The 19,370-nt window shown below is 41.6% G+C and overlaps 1 protein-coding gene across 1 annotated transcript in view; it reads right to left on the reverse strand.

Annotated features, from left to right (window-relative positions):
* Positions 1-360: 360 nt before the first annotated feature.
* The window catches only part of SNRNP40 (small nuclear ribonucleoprotein U5 subunit 40), a 29,429-nt gene continuing 10,419 nt past the window's right edge, over positions 361-19,370 (reverse strand). Inside the window, exons 5-10 of the mRNA XM_080655201.1 lie at positions 12,572-12,694; positions 9,882-10,002; positions 7,887-7,969; positions 6,544-6,605; positions 2,438-2,541; positions 361-1,633 (exon numbers count right to left, since the gene is read on the reverse strand). Of these exons, the coding sequence (XP_080511327.1) occupies positions 1,584-1,633; positions 2,438-2,541; positions 6,544-6,605; positions 7,887-7,969; positions 9,882-10,002; positions 12,572-12,694 (543 nt within the window). The 3' untranslated portion in view covers positions 361-1,583. The remainder of the gene's footprint in view (positions 1,634-2,437; positions 2,542-6,543; positions 6,606-7,886; positions 7,970-9,881; positions 10,003-12,571; positions 12,695-19,370) is intronic.

Consider the following 19,370-nt stretch of genomic DNA (forward strand, 5'->3'; position numbering starts at 1 on the left):
TTACTAAAATTTTATTCACTGTATTAAAAGTATTTGACTTGATAGCTTTACCATCCTGTTGGTTCCTTCATTAATGAGTTAAATATTGGATGTGTGCTCACTTAAAACCATCCCCTCTCTGTTATAAGTTAAGATACACAGATGATTCAGGTTTGTGAGCTAAAGTATAAAACCAAACATGTTAGAACAGGTTGGAGGCATGAAGACCTCTGTGTGAAATATGAGGTTCAGAAAAGATACACTTCACTTTCCCGTGTTAGATGGAATCCATGAGTGCTGGTTTGTGTGCTTGGCAATCATAAATGACCTAGGAAGATAGTAACCTGTCTTGGGGGTAGAGACAACTACTAGCATTTCTTTAAAAAAATTTTTTTAATTGATTTCAGAGAGATAGAAACATTAATGAGAGAGAATCATTGATCAGCTGCCTCCTGCATGCTCTACACCGGAGATCTAGCCCACAACGTGGGCATGTGCCCTGACCAGGAGTCGAATTGTGACGTCAACCACTGAGCTACGGCAACCGGATCTAGCATTTTTTGGTTATTGTTGTTGTTAATCCTCACCCAAGGATAATTTCCCACTGATTTTTAGGGAGAGTAGAAGAGAGAGGGAAAGACAGAGAGAAACATAGATGTGAGAGAAACACATTGACTTGTTGCCTCCTGCACAAGCCCTGACCAGGCTGGGGAGGAGCCTGCAACCAAGGTACATGTCTTTGACCGAAATTGAACCTGGGACCCTTTCGTCTACAGGCCAGTGCTCTAGTCACTGAGCCAAACCAGTTAGGGCCGGACCTAGCATTTCTTAATACCACTGTCCATTTAGGAAAAAGAGACAATAGGTAGAATCATAAACAAGTCTCAATGTCATGACCCAGTTACATTAAAACTTTCTCATTCCTTTGAGATGAATTTGATGCTATGTTCCTAATAGGAGAGCAGTATTTGTTACTGATATTCTGTCATTTACATGGGAATGAGTATGGTAAACCAAAAAACACATAAAAGAGGGAAAAAAAGCCCAAGACATCCTAGTAAACGGCTTCTTGGAAGTTTAACTGGAATGTGTCACCTGTCCATATCATGTCCTGCTCAGATTTACAGTGGTCAAGTATCAAAGAAAAGACAGCAATAAATCCAATCTACATGGCTCTTGTAAAAAGGCATCTATTTGGCTTTTAATACAAAATGACTCAGAGAAACAGAAATAAAATATACAAGCCAATTATTAAAATAAATCCACAATAAACAAATTTCAGTCACATTCCCTGTCTTCAATCTGGATGAGAAAACAGGAAGCTACAAACCAACCAATGTCTGTCCCTTTGAAGAAAAAAAAAAAAAAAAGTAAGGAAGAAAAAACCAAACAGTCCCTGAAATCTGGCAGGTGGTTTTTAGAGGCCTCTGTAAGCTTGCTTTAATCATCCATCCTGGTGAAATGAGATGCATGTGGTTGTTGGAATATAGCCACCTACTGGTTTCCTGATCTTCATCTGAAGGGAGGATGCTGGCTTGGGCACCACTTGATGCCACTGATGCAGTGTGAGGTCAAGCAGCCTTGGAGTCTTCCATTACTGATCTTCACTGGATCTCCCCCATATACAGTCTCTTGTCACTGGATGCTGAGAGAACTGAGGTGAAAGAATAGAGAATAACTGGAAATAATGAAGGCTCAAGGAGATTTGGTGCTCAAGGGCTCTTATTTCAAGAGCCAATTTTGGTATAAAAGAGCAATTGGATTTAGCTTAACCCCCACTCCTCCTAAACACCATTCACAGGAAACTGCAGCCTGGCTTTTCCATCCATATCCTCTGGAAATCACTGTGCTATGGAAAATACATTACCAGGCTCTAAATCTCAATGTCTCTTTTCAGTAAAACCCTAAGAAAAAGACTTCAGTTACTCTAGAAAAGAAAAATCAATGTTGGTGCTTCCATTGAGTAAATGAGCTTAGCCCTAGAGAAAGTTACATTTTTCTCCTTAAATTCAAGGCCCATTATTTACAAAATGATTGGCCAGCCAATAAAATGTGGGTTAAGTTATAAAATGAAACACTGGCCCTAGCTGGTTTGGCTCAGTGGATAGAGTGTCAGCCTGCGGACTGAAGGGTCCCAGGTTCAATACCGGTCAAGGGCACATACCCGGGTTTGGTCTCAATCCCCAGTAAGGGGTGTGTAGGAGGCAGCCTATCAATGATTCTCTCTCATCATTGATGTTTCTATCTCTCTCGCCCTCTCTGAAATCAATAAAAATATTTTAAACAAAAGAAACACTGCTCTTACCCTCATCACTTAAAACAATGGTGACTATCATTGATACCCATGTTTGCATGGACATTCACAGAAAACAGACATCCAACTTTGCCTCTGTATTCTCAGGGCTCCTTTTGGGAGATTCCCATAGTTTCCTTTTCCCCAGAGTCAGGACAGACTTACTGATGGGCTCGTCGGGGTGGAAAGCCACTTCATTGATGGAGCCAGCGTGGCCCGGCAGCTTATACAAAATCCTCCTGCTTGTGGTATCCCACACATACACAAACCTGCAAGGCATCACAAAGAACAAAGCTAAGGCCTTTCAGGGCTGAGGGTAGGTAGAAGCATGGCTTTTTAAGGAAAATGGAAGTGACTATTTATTTATTAACCCCATGTTTATTGAATTGTATTCTGACTTTTAGAAACTAGGAATACAGATTGTGAATTAGGCATGGACCTGTCCTTGAGCAACTGACTGGAGAAATAGGAAGAGCCAAAAATACAGGCATTACTGGTATTTTTAAACATAAGCTTAGGAAATTGGAAAGAACATGGAGGAGAAAGACAGGTTTTCCTACAGACCCCATAAAGAAATCTTCCTCAAAAAGCACCCATATAATTAGGCTGTCATTAACATCACATGCATCCAGAAATGTCTTAAAGGTAACCCAATTCATGGTAGGTTGGGAGCCTAAGTTGTAGAGGCACCTGAACTTCTAGTATTCAAATCACATAGCCAGAGAAGGAACAGGAAATTTGTGCTACATAAACATAACCCAAATATATACTTGACCCAAATCTTGCACTGAATTCATGAGCAGAAAGAATACTAGCATGGGAAGGGGCCAACAGAAATCAGCTAGTATGACCTCATTTAACAGGTAAGAAAACTACGGGACAGTGACTTTTCCAAGTTGACACTGTTCATCAGTGTCAGAACTAAAATCAGAACTCTTAATATAGTCCAGTACTCTTCTTTTGCTTAACCCCCTCAAACACCTTGTCTCCCACAGCCCCCAATAAAGAAGTTCCTTTGACCCTCAACCTTGCTTGGGTCGTTTTAAACTGAAGGTAAAATAAAGAGATATTATCTTCATATTACCATGCAAAAAGAACCTGCTGGTACATTCAAAGGGCTCGTGGTTTTCAAACAGGTTATACAAAGTTACACATTTGTTTTGTTCGGTCAACACTTAAAAGGGAACACTCACCAGTACTTGATTATAAAATGCCTAGTTCTGATGTGACAGTACTAGTAAACACTTTTAGTCTAAAATGCAGATAAACAAGGAGAGCTTTGGAATTATACTGTTTAGTTCTCAAGAGCCAGGTTCCACGGGAACTAAACAAAAGTTCCAAGCAAGATGGAAAAGAAGCAGGAACCCTACCTGTCTACAGACTCCTTGGCTCTGATGCTCATGCTCTCTCCCTACTGACTTTTTTCCTGCCAAGCACAATTCACTGTGCTCATAAACCCAGCTGAGGACGATGTGCCATGGTGAAAAAGTGTATGAGCTCTGGAGTCATAAGACCTGGGTTCAAGTCTCAGTGCAACTATTTAATAGCTAAGTAACTTTAGACAATTATTTATTTAACTTCTCTGAGCTTCTCTTCCCTTAGTTGTATGGAGATAACATTGGTCTCACAGCTTGGTTGAGAGAGTAAGATAATGTATGTGAAATGCCTGGCACACAAAATTAATGATAGCTATTGCTACGACAAACACAATTGTTATCAATTATCAAAATACAGTAATATGAAATCAAGAGGTTAAATAAATCGCTCATAGTGGAAAGACTGGCTAGTCTTCCCATAGTCTGTGATGGGACTTTTGAAGGGATTCAAGTCTGAACATGAGGAGGGAGGTGATCTGCAAGTAGAGAGGGGAAATTTGCCAAATCCAGGCCAAGCTGAAAAGCAGTTTTCTGAGGAAAGTTACATTTCCCAGGTACTTAAAGGCCAGCAGAACCCCAGATCTCCAAAGGTTTACTTCAAGGCCTCACTCCCCAAGGCTGCCAATTAGATGCTAAATTTAGAGGGGTTCCATGTCCTCCCGTTACTTTGGCTTGGCAATGTTAGGCAGGAACCAGGCTCTTTATGTAACAGAGCTGCTTGCTGACTTTGGGCTAATTGGCGAGGAGGCCTGTGAAATCTGGCCAACCCCAGCAGGTAGACAAGCAGACTTTCCCCAGACCAGAGCCATGCTTCCACATGGAAGGTTTAAAGGAACAGTGGGGAGAGAGAGAGGACATTGAAAGTCAGGGCCAATGAATGTCAGAAACAAATTGCTCGGAAGAAAAGCTTAGGCAAATATCATTTAAAAGTGTAAGTACAGAGGAAAGATACAAAATTCAATGCTGAAAATAATGTAAAAATACTTAGAATGGTTCTTACTCTGTCAGAATGCAAGATATCTTATGTTGTAGATCTGTTTAAGATCTTTAGTAACCGGACAACTGAAAATCTCCTAGATTCTTTCAAGGCAGTTCTCTAAACCACCAGGAGCCCTTTCCTCCCCAGAAAATAACCAAATACTTGTTTGTTCATTTTTCCTGGCATTCAACTTGTCAGAAAAAAAAGAAGCAAACTCTGGAATCTTCAGGTATGTTCACAAATATAAAGGCATGGGACATACCAAAATGAGGTTTCTCTATGGCTGTGCTAGGGCCACAGACAGAAGACCCTGGAACATGTGGAACATGTTGAAAGCCCAATCTAGCCCAGGAAAGGCTTCATGTTTATAGGATGGTGCCTGTTTCAGCAGGCTGGCAGGGAAATCTCTAAAGGAGAGAAAGATGGGAGCTAAACCCAGAGTTTGTCACCAGAGGGCTTCCTCAATCTTTACCATTCTACATCTGTGGCCCAACAGCCTGGGCCCCTGGACATCCCTATTCAACCTCTGACTCCCTTCCAAGTATAGGTCACCATATGCAGGGAAAATTTGACGGCCAACCTTAGGCTAGGAATTCATTCATATAATATTATTAAGTGCTTAGAATAGGTCAAACACTGCCCTGGGTTCAGAGATGACTAAGATTCATTCTCTGACCTCTAGGAGCAAATAATGTTCTGGGGGTGCCCTACTTACTATAAGATGTAATAAATGCTAATAAAGGTTAGGTGTACAAAGTGTGACAACAGCACAAAACAAAGAGGAATTTGTTATGCCCAAGAGGTAAGGGAGAGAGAGGACCATGAAAAGTTTATAGGCATAACAGAGAGAGGTGATTACTAGATATAGGAGTTTGAATAATGGAGAAGAGGTGATATGAGAGAGAAAACTGGAGGCACAAGGGATGTAGAACAGGGAAAGCTCCATGTGAGTGAAGCACTGTGGTGATGGTGGGTGAAGAGAATACACAGTATGTATTTACATAAACTGAAGCATGGCAGAAGAATCTGATGAAAGAAATCGGAGTCAGATTATGAGTCTGAATTTTATTATGATGGCACTAGAGGCCCGGTGCATGAAAATTCGTGACTGGGGGAGGGGGTGTCCCCTCAGCCCGGCCTGCACACTCTTGGGGGATGTCCACCTGACGGCTTAGGCCCACTCCCTGGGGGATTGGGCTTAAGCTGGCCATCAGACATCCCTCTGGCAGCCTGGGAGCCCTCGGGGGATGTCTGACTGATGGCTTAGGCCACAGCTGGACATCCTTAGCACTGCCGAAGAGGCGGGAGAGGCTGTGGCTGAGCAGAGCTCCCCCTGTGGGAGTGCACTGAGCACCAGGGGGCAGCTCCTGCATTGAGCGTCTGCCCCCTGGTGGTCAGTGCACATCATAGCGAACTGTAGTTCCACCATTAGGATCAATTTGCATATTAACTTTTTATTATATAGGATAGGAAATGCAACAGAATCAAAGAAATTGTTTATCCTCCAGGTCTAAAATGTATCCAAAGAGCGTAGAAATGATGTGCTTGTCCGACATGACCTTTAAACTCTACATAGTGCACAAGGCTTCATCTCAGAGTACAGCTATACTCCTATGTCTACTCTAGCTCAGTATTCACACTTAATGTATTAAACATGAGAAGATACCGGCATCATTCTTTTATATGTTTTTAATGATTTTAGAGAGAGAGGAAGGGAGAGGGAGAGAAAGACAGAGAAACATCAACATGGATTGGCTGCCTCCTGCACACCCCACACTGGGGATCAATCCTACAACCTGGGCACATGCCCTGACCAGGAATCAGCCACCTCTTGGTGCATGGGTTGATGCTCAACCACTGAGCCACATCGGCCAGGCAGCTCTATCATTCTTTGCCACACTCCTGGTAATCCTTACCTGTCGGCTGAGCCAGCTGCTATCTTGCTTCCATCAGGTGACCAAGAACATCTCAGAAGATTCTGAAATAATGAATAAGCAGGAATCTAATGAATATAGTAATGTACCAAACCCCTCTCTGTTAGACTACAGAATAACCAAGAGACTTTAAAATTTCTTGCATTTTAATTTTCTCCCCAGAAAGGTGATCAGCAATTATTTTATACTAGAGGCCCAACGTGTGATTGAAATTGTGTGAGGAGGCGCCCCGCCAGGGGCTGGGACCCGCGCCTGACCCACGTAGCGCTGGCCACCGTGTTGTGTCCGCTGGGGTGGGGACAGGCGCTCTTGTGTCTCCACTTTGGCCCGCCCCCAGCCCCAGGCTCCCCGCGGCCACTGGTGCTGGGGCCAGCACGCAGTCCCCTCCCGAGCGGTTGTGATGCAGCCTCCTCCTGAGTGGTCATGACACCTGTCTAATTAGCATATTCCCTGTTTATATATATAGATTCTGTGGCCCAAGACAGCATACTTTATCATTTCATACCATATAAAAACCAACTTTAAAAAATGCTTTATTTATAGTAAATCAGAATGAACCTGGCAACAAAAATTTTGTTCTATCAACAAATGGAGGCTCCCTTTGCTCCATTTACCTTGATCCTTATTAAAAACTTTATCTTGAAGGAAAAGAAAACCAAATCCAACAAAAAAATAAAATTTCATTTACAAAGTTAAACAATCTTAATGGGATCCCAAAAGAAAACCATTAGTCTCTATTATCAAATTATCTTGGGGAAAAGCTGCTTTTAAGAGCTGACCTGGGCTTTGTGAGTTTAGAAGACATTTCTGTCTCTCAGAACTTGGGCCACGGTGCTTACTGCAGAGAGAGATGTATTCTCAGGGCTCTAAACAGCTGGTCACTGGGAGGTGACGGAGGTTGTTTGGGTAATAGCCATGGGAGCCTGGATTTCATTTGGAACACAAACCTAAGAGGGTTAAAGTAACCAAGCAATTAAAAGGAAATGAGTGTCTTACTGAAGTTGGAAATCCTAAATTGGAGGGTTGGCGCCATCACCATTTATCTATGTGATTGCCTTCTACCCTACCCTTCTACTAGTTTTATTTCTAGCAAGAACAGTTTCGATGGAGAACAGTGTTACTGGAATGCAGCCCCTTAGCAGAACTATTGATCTCTAGCCTCAGTGTCATCTCTCCTTTAAAATTTAAATTGAGATAAAACTGACGTAACATTGTATCAGGTGTACAATATAATGATTTGATATATGTAGATACTGCACCTTAGCACAATCTTCAATGTTTCTTTGAATCAAAAGGACAGAACTCCTTTGCTATGCAGAACTCACCTTTTCAAAGTTGTGGACATTTCCTTGAAATATCTTTACACATCTCTCTTTGGGAGCAAATGGCCGGACATCCCAGACCCGCACTGCAAATTCAAATAAACCAAGCAAAACAGTTATCAGCCAGAGGCCCCTTGAGAACCCAGCTGAAATCTACAGATGCTATTTCCTGGGGGGGGAAGGAGGTCAAAATGGTACAATACTACCTGGTAAGGCTCTTTCCTTTTGCTAAGAGGAATAAAATGCATTCAAGTCCCGTTAACTGGGTCTATGGGCACAGAGGAAAGCTGAGGGGGCAGGAAGGAGAAATGTCAAACACACTGCTGGGGATTTGCAACAGAGAATACTTGGGTGTGACACTGATTTCAACAGAACATTTTGCAAATGATTCCTCTGCCAACCCAAAGAGTCACAGTTAGCAAAGCTTTGATATGACAATCTAACCATCATTGACTACTGTGACATTCAATCTATAAAAATCAAACTCAGGACTAACCTTTTATAAATTTGCTCAGAGGGGCACCTGGCAGTCTAAACTTGAACAAGGTCAAATATATATCAAAAGAGCACTGTACCAAGAATCAGAAAGCGAACTTTGATTCTAATTTTAGCTATACTATATATATGGGTGGTATCAGATAAATAGTGAGGTTCTTTGTGTTTTGGTCTCCTCTGTAAAAAGGCATTAGCAAGGGTATTTTAAAGATCAAATATGATGATGTATGTGAAAGGGTTCTAAAAGATTGGAGGCAATAAGCAAAAATAAAGAATTTGTAATTTTATTATATAGCCATAACAAGAAATTCCTCTTCTTCTTAATTTAATAACCATTTAGGGAATCTCATCTTTCCTTACTGTAAACAATGTTAGATTCAGTCAATGGTAAATCCATTGAAATCAGAATGTATGTATAAATACCCACAGTGAGCAGTGTGAAAAAAATAATCCTTCAAGTCAGAGAGGCATAAAAAGGCAAAGCTATGCATAAAAGTTTGCTACAGAGCTGACAATACAGTCAGAAGGTAAAGAATGTTCATGCATTCAACAAATATTTATTGAGCACGCATTGAATGCTAGGCACTGTTTTCATTACAAAATGTCAGTGAAAACACCACCTCCCAACAAGCCTATGAACTTGTGTACCTAAGGGGTATTTCCAAAAATATTAAGCATATAATCCAACAAGCCGTCCTCCTTTTCTGCTACCTACATCATTCTCCTCAACAACTCAAAAACAAGCAAAGATAAGAGTGTGTGTAAATTCAGAATGTTGAGATGTTTTAATGAGCGTCTCTTGTCACAATAATGCATTGGAGTGGGGAAGGAAGACGTAATGTCAGAAAGAGCACAATTGAGATTCGATAGGTCTTTCGATCATCCAAGTTGGAGCTCTCTGAAAATGCCTGAGAACTGCCCTGGATGAATCTCCAGACTCTCATCTTTTTCAAAAAACAAATCAAGAGTTTCTCATATCTTGCTTGAACCCATATAGCCTTGGATTCACAGCATACCAGAGCTAAAATGAGCCTTAGAAGTAAAGTCCAGTCCTCTTTTTTATCAGTGTAGAAAGTGATGCCAAGAGAAGTGTTATGTGCAAAGTTGCTCAGGGAATAGGTGGCAGATCTGGGACTAGAATCCTTTTTCTATTATGTGTTCTAACTGCTCTGGTGAAAGTCTGTGAGCCATCCTGACTCTATCCTTGGACCCTTATTTATCCTAACACACATTTAAAAAAAAATGTTTTTATTGATTTCAGAGAGGAAGAGAGAGGGAGCGATAAAAACATCAATGATGAGAGAGAATCATGGATTTGCTGCCTCTTGCATGCCCCACACTGGGGATGGAGCCACAACCCCAGCATGTGCTCTGACCGGGAACTGAACCTAGTTCATAGTCAACACTCAACCACTGAACCACGCCAGCTGGGCCCAGTACACGTTTCTAACACCCAATGCCCACTTTCTTAGGCATTTGGAGTGCTTTCCTTTCCAAAGTTACCTGTATTGTCCATTGCATTGGACAGAAGGTAAGAGCCTTCAGAACTTAAACTCAGGCCAGTCACTGAATCTGCATGGCCTCGCATGGTGTAGGTCAGCTTGTTTTGACGCAGGTCCCAGACCTACAAAACAAGAAGGTGCTCTCAGAAATCAAGTTGTGAACAGCAAAGAAATACGCAGAATTACTAAAGAGTCAACTGCCCAGAGAAACTGGTATCCCTTCTTAAACTGGCTCTAGAGCAAGTATTACTTTATCACAAAATATAGGACTTTTATCAAAGAGAAAAAACTCCTCTTTCTAAAAAGGGAGCCAAGTTACTATATTTGACTAGATAGATACAAACAAATAAATGTCAAATATTAAGGTAAACTAACAACCTATGAACCAGGAGTGTTCAATTCCCAGTCAAGGCACATGCCTGGATTACAGGCTCAATCCCCAGTGTAGGGCATGCAGGATGCAGCCGATCAATGATTCTCTCTTCATCAACGTTTCTATCTCTCCCTCTCCTTTCTTCTCTGAAATCAATAAAACATATTTTTAAAAATGCTTAAACTATGATTCTTAGCAATTAAAAATAAACTATAACTATATAAAAACAAGTAAACATGTTATATAAAAAAGACATGATTGCATATAAAATGTATAAAACAATGTAATATGCAAAGATACAGACTTAAAATTTTTCATTTAATGTCATATATTACATATATGCACACACATATACATTATAAAAAAGCATATTTATTAAAAGAATAAATATGTCTGTGTAGGAAATGTAGGAGAAACATTTCAGCTGGAAGAAACTTAATGTCAAACAGAAAAAAAATATGGTTTATTAAGTTATGGCTCGTCAACACATTCCGGTCAAGGGCATGTACCTCGGATGCAGGTAAGATCCCTAGCCCTGGCCTTGGTGCGTGCAGAAGGCAACCATGTCTCTCTCTCACATCGATGTTTCTCTCTGTCTCTCCCCTCCCTTCCACTGTCTCTAAAAAATCAATGGAAAAGTATCCCCAGGTGAGGATTAAGAAAAACAAAACAATATAAAACAAAAAAATGCTCAGCATATATATGCCTAGCATACAGAAGGCCCTCAATAACTGGTAGGTATCATCAAGCTACTCCTAAAAATCACTCTGAAGACCAAATGTAAAAATGTGAGCAATTAAGCAAATATAAAGAATACAAAACAATATTTATATTTACATAGACTGTAATGATGTGAAAACATATAAAAGAAAATAGAAATGGTCTGGAATGTCATATACAAAAGGAATAGCAATTTTGTTAATGTTGTTGGTATTGTACAAAATTTCCTCCAAATTTGATTTAATATTGCCATGTAGTTTTTCTAAGTTAAAAAAAAATTCTGCTGTCCCTTTTAGCAGCTAAGGCACGTGCCTCATCTAGAAATGAGTTTGGTGTTGTTTGTCAAAGCAATACACAAGGTAGACAACTCCACTTCCCCATTAATAGTTCATTCATGTGTGGAATCCAACACACTTTATATACAATAATTTTTTTGTCAAGATGTGTGTTGACTCAATAATCAAGAAAACTTAAGCCGAAACCGGTTTGGCTCAGTGGATAGAGCGTCAGCCTGCGGACTGAGGGGTCCCGGGTTCGATTCCGGTCAGGGGCACGTGCATTGGTTGCGGGCACATCCCCAGTGGGAGGTGTGCAGGAGGCAGCTGATCGATGTTTCTCTTTCATCGATGTTTCTGGCTCTCTATCCCTCTCCCTTCCTCTCTGTAAAATATCAATAAAATATATTTAAAAAAAAAAAGAAAGAAAGAAAACTTAAAATGGCTGACACTTTTTTATTCAAGCTATATTGTTCCTCTTCTTCAGAGAAGGCACTGCTGAAATCTTTAGCTTTATTAACAACCAAGAGAGAATGCAATTCACCATCCCTCACAGCACTTGAGTGCTATTTCCAGACTTTCCCCCTTAGGGCCTGCACATGGTATTTGTATAGGCCAAAATGTATTGGGATTTGCCACAGAAAGAGCAAGTAGGGCACTAATTTAAGAAAAAAAATTATATATATTTTTATTGATTTTAGAGAGAGAAGGGAGAGGGAGAGAGAGAGATAGAAACATCAATGATGAGAGAGAATCACTGATCAGCTGCCTTCTGCACACTTCCCACTGTTGGGGATCGAGCCCACAACCTGGGCATGTGCCCTTATCAGGAACCGAACTGTGACCTCCTGGTTCATGGGTTGACACTCAATCACTGAGCCACACCGACCAGGCTTAAGCAAAATATTTTGCATCTCATTAGTGGAAAGTACTTGATTAAAAAAAAAAGTCACAATCTCTGCTCTCAATGAAGCACTTGGACAAGGTATGAAAGATGAGGTACTTTTTTACTTCAACAAAGGAGAAGAGTATTCCTAGGCAAAAATAATGCGTGAAAACAGAGATAATTAAATTAATTAATAACATAAAGCTATAAGAACAATGCCTGACACAAAGTAAGCACTATATAAGTGTTAGATGCATTTATACGAGCAACCCTTGATTTAGGAAATCAATAAAGATAGGACAGAAGAAAAGATGATCTAAATTACTACCTTCCTTCTCATTGTTATTAAGTGTAAGCTACCACAATCTCAGAAGTTTGAAAAGATTCTCCTCTGTAAAGACAGTGAAAGGGAAATTTAACACAAATACCAAACATACCTTGATATCATTGTCTATTCCACCAGAAATAATCTGATCGCTTGTGTCATTGAAGGTCACAGCTAACACCTGGTAGGTATTCTGAAATGTCTGGATGGCTGCTTTCTTCCGGATGTCCCAAAGCTGAAGCAGAAAACATAAGAGTCTACAGTAACAGCACTTCAAGAAGTAATTGCATAATACACCTTTAGCCCAAGGACTTTGTAGAAGTGAATCCATCTCTAATAGGGGCCGGTTCAGAAACTTCTTTGGGTATCCTAGGAACATGGTGAGAAGCAACCACAATTTTGCCAGCATATCTGAAGGTTGGTGGAACAAATCACTTTGGTTATATTTTCAGAGTCCTTTGTTAAAATTTAAATAAACATAGTTAATCAATATGCCCTTAGAGTGGAAAACCTCTACCTGCTTAGTTCATATGTCCTTAGCACAGCAAGGATACTAATTAGACCAGTGTGTTCAAATGGTAGGTCCTACCTTAGTAGTAGGCTACAACTTACATTAAAAAATATGTACATTGCCCTAACCCAGTGGTCGGCAAACTCATTAGTCAACAGAGCGGCAAACCGCGGCTTGCAAGCCGCAGTTTGCCGACCACTGCCCTAACCGGTTTGGCTCAGTGGATAGAGCATCAGCCTGCGGACTGAAGGGTCCCAGGTTCGATTCTGGTCAAGGGCATGTACCTTGGTTGCGGGCACATCCCCAGTAGGGGGTGTGCAGGAGGCAGCTGATCGATGTTTCTCTCTCATCGATGTTTCTAACTCACTCTCTCCCTTCCTCTCTGTAAAAAAATCAATAACATATATTAAAAAAAAAGATGTACATAGACAGCAAAAACTGCAGAGTAGGGAATTTTAAGACTGTCCCTCCACAAAAGCAGATACTTATCTAGCAAAAAAACTAGCAGAATCAACTTTATCAGAATTCTAGAAACTAATCAAAAATTTATAGCAACCAGGCAAACATTTAATGAAGGAAAAATAAACCCTGGGTCTTAGGAAGAGTTTTGTGGTGTTTTAACTTACCCTGGTTCCATCCCCTAACTCAGTGGTCGGCAAACTGCGCCTCGCGAGCCACATGCGGTTTGCCGCTCTGTTGACTAATGAGTTTGCCGACCACTGGACTAGACTAAATGTTACTGTGTAGTTGGAAGCTGTGAGGATTAGGCAATTGTGGCATATTGTGTGCAAAGAGGTAAAGGGTAGTATATGACAGTGGTTGGCAAACTCATTAGTCAACAGAGCGGCAAACCGCGGCTCGCGAGCCGCAGTTTGCCGACCACTGCCCTCACTCAACAATACCTTTGAAGACAACAGCCCATATTCCCAGTATAGGTTCCCAGGATAGGAAGGAACAAAATGGACCTTATTCCTTATTCTTTAAAAACGTGGTTGTTTTTACCTGTCTGGTGGCACCCTGAAGGATGAGCTCAAAGGGTTTTCCTTTATTTTGCCTAACTTGGAACTCTCCCAAGGCAGAGGTATTTATCCAAAACATTTACAGGCAAATAATGCACTAGGCTCTGCTTGCTGAAGCAAGGACTAACAGTTTGGGCAAACAAAAGACAGCCAAACACTGGGGACTGAAAGTGGGAGAATGAGACAACCTGGAACACAGGAGAGGCTTTGAAAAGCACTAACACATTCCTGGGACTCTAAAGGTCATTTGCATGCGCATGGCTGCGCACATGCTCAGAAAATAACCGAGAAGGCCCCACACTCTCATCTGCAGGCTCTGTACAAGCAGGAAATGAAGGCTAATGCAGAGTTGGAACTGCCTGGCTGAGAGGTGAAGGCAGGCCCCAACACATACACACAGTCAATCTGCAAAGACTAGGAGAGCCTCTCCTCCCCCCTCAATTAAGGAAATCTTTGCCCAACCATTGGCAAACCACTAAGCTAATGAAATAAAGACTTCAGTGGCTACACGCAACTTTATAAAATTACACCAGAAAATTCACTAAATAAATAATAGCTAAAACAAGCAGCAGCAACGACAAACTCTGAGGAGATCTAATTTCCAGAGTTGCCATCTCTATTATGAAAACCCCGTGGTCGTTGACACCAATAGCCATCACAGTGTCATGACCAAATGCCAAAAGGCACCTGCTGAACGTCATATGATGTCTTCATGGGAACAAGTAAGTGTTGCTCTGTTCAATTCTCATCTTCCAACAAAGGTCAATTTAAGTGCTCCTGAGAAGGAAAGGTTAGGGCAGGAAACTATTCTTATCTCCGTCCACAACTCTCTTCAAGGTGGACAGGGCTGCGTGCGCGCAAGGCACACGCAGGCTTGTGGGGACTTGACGCTGGGTCCCGTGGCATGCCCGGTCTCATGGGATTTCGTGCAGTGGGCCTCTAGTATTATAATATTCAAATGTCTAGTTTTCAACCAAAAAATTATGAGGCAAAGAAGCAGCAAAAAGTATAGCCCACACAGATGAAAAGAAATTAATAGTTTTTTCACAAGTGGTGCTGGGACAACCAGTTGAAGCTAGACCCTTACCTCACACCACATGTAAAATTTAACCTGACATGAATCAAAGACCTAAATGTAAAAGCTAAAACTATAAAATTCTTAGAAGAGAACAAAGGGGTAAATCTTCATGACCATGGATATGGCAATGAATTATTAGATAGGACACCAAAAGCACAAGTGACAAAAGAAGAAATAGATAAATTAGACTTCATAAAAACAGAAAACTGTTGTACATCAAAGGAGAGTGTCATGAAAATGAAATAACTGCCAATGGGAGAAAATACTTGCAAATCACATATCTCAGAAAGGCCTAGTATCCAGACAAAGAACTATTATAACTCAACAACAAAAATACAACAAGCCCAATAAATGGGCAAGGACTTGAATAAATATTTCTCTTTAGGTCCAGCTGGTGTGGCTCAGTGGTTGAACGTCAACCTATGAACCAGGAGGTCATGATTCAACTCCCAGTCAGGGCACATGCCCGGGTTGCAGTATTGATCCTCAGAGGAGTGCAGGAGGCAGCCAATCAATGATTCTCTCTCATCAGTGATATTTCTAACTCTCCCTCTACCTTCCTCTCTAAAATATATAAAAATATTAAAAAAAAACTTCTCTTCAGAAAATATAACAAGGGCCAATAATGACATGAAAAGATCTCAACATCATAAATAAAAAAACAATAACTGGGAGAAACCAAGATGGCGGCATAGGTAAACACCTAAACTGCTGCCTTGCACAACAATTTCAAAACTACAACTAAAAGACAGAACGGACACCATCCAGAACCACAGGAAAGCTGGCTGAGTAAAAATTCTACAACTAGAAGGAAAGAGAAAAGCTCACAGAGAATTGGAGGTACGGCAAAGGGTCTTTGTGCGCACAGAGAGGAAGGGTGGCTGAGAGCCTGGCTGACTTTCTCTGGCGGAAGGGGGAAGGAAGCCCCCGACCGCACTGAACCCCAGTTCTGACTGCACTGAACCCCAGTTCCGGGCGAGCCCCTGGGGACCCATGCTCTTACGGGGGGAGTCTGGACTCTCGGGAGGAGACTCGAGCTGGGAAAGGCAGAACTCTGAAGGCGCGCGCGTGCCAGTGCGCACAAAGGCTGCGGAGGTTGCCACAGGCTTTCCCTAGTGGAAGGGAGTCGGAGGCTCCTGACTGCACTGGGCCCCAGTTCTGACTGCACTGAACCCTGGTTCCAGGCGAGCCCTTGGGGACCCACGCTCTTGTGGGGGGAGTCTGGACTCTCGGGCGGAGACTCAGGAGCCAGGGAAGGCAGAGGTCTGAAGGCGCGCACGTGCGCGCAAGGGCAAGGCTGACGGGAAGCCAAGACTGAGACTCCACCCCATCCAAGCTGAGCACAGAGGCTATTGCAATTTGGCAAGTCTAATCCTATAAGGCTGTCTCCAGCACCGAACTTCTCCCAGCATAGACACAGCTGATCCTTACAGCCAACTGGCCTGGAGGTCAATTCTTCCCAGTGATACCAACAACAATAAAGACTTAATTACAACAAGGCTGTACACACAGTCCACAAAGGGGTGCACCAAGAGTGTCCACCTCAGGTTAACTGGGGAAGCAGACCCACTGGGCCATATTGGAAACCTAGCACACAAATCTACCTTACCAACTCAGGGAAGCAGTGAAAATGCGGCGTCAAAGAATCAGATCACAAACGAAAGAAATGGAGGAAAACAAACGACTGGATATAGAATTCAAAACCACGGTTATAAGGCTTTTTAAGAATATCCTAGAAAAGGCCGATAAATATAACGAGACCCTCGAAGATATGAAAAAGGACCAACTAGAAATTAAACATACACTGACTGAAATAAAAAATATTATACAGAGACCCAAAAACAGACAAGAGGAACACAAAAATCAAGTCAAAGAATTGAAATACAAAGAAGCAAAAAACACTCAACCGAAAAAGCAAAAAGCAAAAAAAAAAAATCCAAAAAGTTGAAGATAATGTAAGAAGACTCTGGGACAACTTCAAGCGTACCAACATCAGAATTATGGGGGTGCCAGAACAAGAGAGAGAGCAAGATACTGAAAACCTATTGGAAGAAATAATGACTGAAAACTTCCCCCACCTGGTAAAAGAAATAGACTTACAAGTCCAGGAAGCGCACAGAACCCCAAACAAAAGGAATCCAATGAGGACCACACCAAGACACATCATAATTAAAATGCCAAGAGCAAAAGACAAAGAGAGAATATTAAAAGCAGCAAGAGAAAAACAGTTAGTTACCTACAAGGGAGCACCCATACGACTGTCAGCTGACTTCTCAACAGAAACTATGCAGGCCAGACGGGAGTGGCAAGAAATTTTCAATGTGATGAATAGCAAGAACCTACAACCAAGATTACTCTACCCAGCAAAGCTATCATTCAGAATTGAAGGGCAGATAAAGAGCTTCACAGATAAGAAAAAGCTGAAGGAGTTCATCACCACCAAACCAGTATTATATGAAATGCTGAAAGGTATTCTTAAAGAAGAGGAAGAAGAAAAAAGTAAAGATAAAAATTATGAACAACAAATACATATCTATCAACAAGTGAACCTAAAAATCAAGTGAATTAATAACCTGAGGGACAGAATAATCTGGTGAATATAATAGAATCAGGGGCATAGAAAGGGAGTGGACTGATAATTCTCAGGGGGAAAGGGGAATGGGGGTCATGAAGAGACTGGACAAAAATCATACACCTATGGATAAGGACAGTGGGGGGGAGGTAAGGGCAGAAGGTGGGGTGGGAACTGGGTGGAGGGGAGCAATGGGGGGAAAAAGGAGAAATAATTGTAATAATCTGAATAAAGATTTATTAAAAAAAAAAAAAAGCAATAACTGGGTACCAGTTCACACTCATTAAGATGTAACGATATTAATAACAGTAACAAACCCACATAGAAAATAACAAGTGTTGGTGAGGATGTAAAAAAATTGGGGGTTCTTACATTGAAAAAATCTCATACATTGCTGATGAGAATGTAAAATGATGTGGCTGCTATGGAAAACTTTGATGTCCCTCAAAAAGTTAAACACAGAATTACCATTATGTCCCAGCAATTGGACTCCTAGATATATGGCCAAGGGAAATGAAAATAGGTGTTCAAACACTTGCCCATGAATGTTTGTAGCAGCATTATTCATAATTTTTTTTTAAAATGATGGATAATTTCATGTACCGGGCCTCTAGTTACTAATAAAGTTCAATTTGATAATTTGATTAAGATGTTCTTTGACAAGCTTTCTTGCATAAGATGTTCAAGGCTCATCTAGTACATTCCCTGCCCAGTCCAAAAAGGAGCCCTGGTTCCTTTTAGTGGAAAGTGGTACTTTAAAGGCCAAGACCTGAGCAGTAGATGTGCTCATTGCTGTTGGGGTGTTATTATTCCTAAACCCTCTGAATGGTCAGTTAGAAAATATATGTATACATAGGTATACACATCTACATTTGTTTTTTTCTATATCTGTTTGTATATTGAATGTCATGAATTCACACTGATACTTCCAATTTGATACCAACCACACACGATGCATTTTAGTTTTCTCTACTTCAGTATTGGTAACTCCTCTCTCTGATGGTGAGTAGTCTGTCTTCTATTATACTTATTTGATCAAGCTTCCTGTATAACCAACCCCCCATATCCTCTTCCATCCTTCCCCTGAATAGATATCCTTTTTCCTGAACTGTGATTCCCATTCTCAGCTAACTCTATGTGGACCCCTTTCTCATCCCATTTGGGTCATCCCTCTGTGTGAACGAACACGCTCTTCATTCTGCTTGGGCTGTAATACCCCTCTCTAGGCTGCCCTTCCCTAGGGATGCCATCTTCATCCTGCTCAGCCTCAGACACCTGCCCTGTGTGGGCACCCTCAGCTAAGGTTCTGACATTATCTTGTCTCTGCCACCAACGTGTAGATAATCCTTTTACCCCACTAGGGCACTGACTCTCGATGCTGGGCAGTGCCTCCTTCCTCACCCTCCAATTCCCCAGGCTGCCTCCCTGTCCTGTGTGGATGCTCTCCTCACCTCACTTGGGCTCTGACATGCTACTCTGGACCACTCAACCTACTCTTTATTTTTAAGCCCTCACCCGAGGACACACTTTTATTGCTTTTAGACAGAGAGGAAGGGAGAGGGAGAGAGACTTCAATATGAGAGTGAGAACATTGATCGGTTGCCTCCCACACTGGGGATTGAACCCACAACCTGGGTATGTGACCTGGCTAGGAACTGAACCTGCGACCTTTGGGTGTATGGGACGATGCTCCAACTGAGCCACCCCAGCCAGGGCTAAACATACTCTTAT

Source organism: Plecotus auritus (assembly GCF_963455305.1).
Source record: "Plecotus auritus genome assembly, chromosome: 2".
Lineage (NCBI taxonomy): Eukaryota > Metazoa > Chordata > Mammalia > Chiroptera > Vespertilionidae > Plecotus > Plecotus auritus.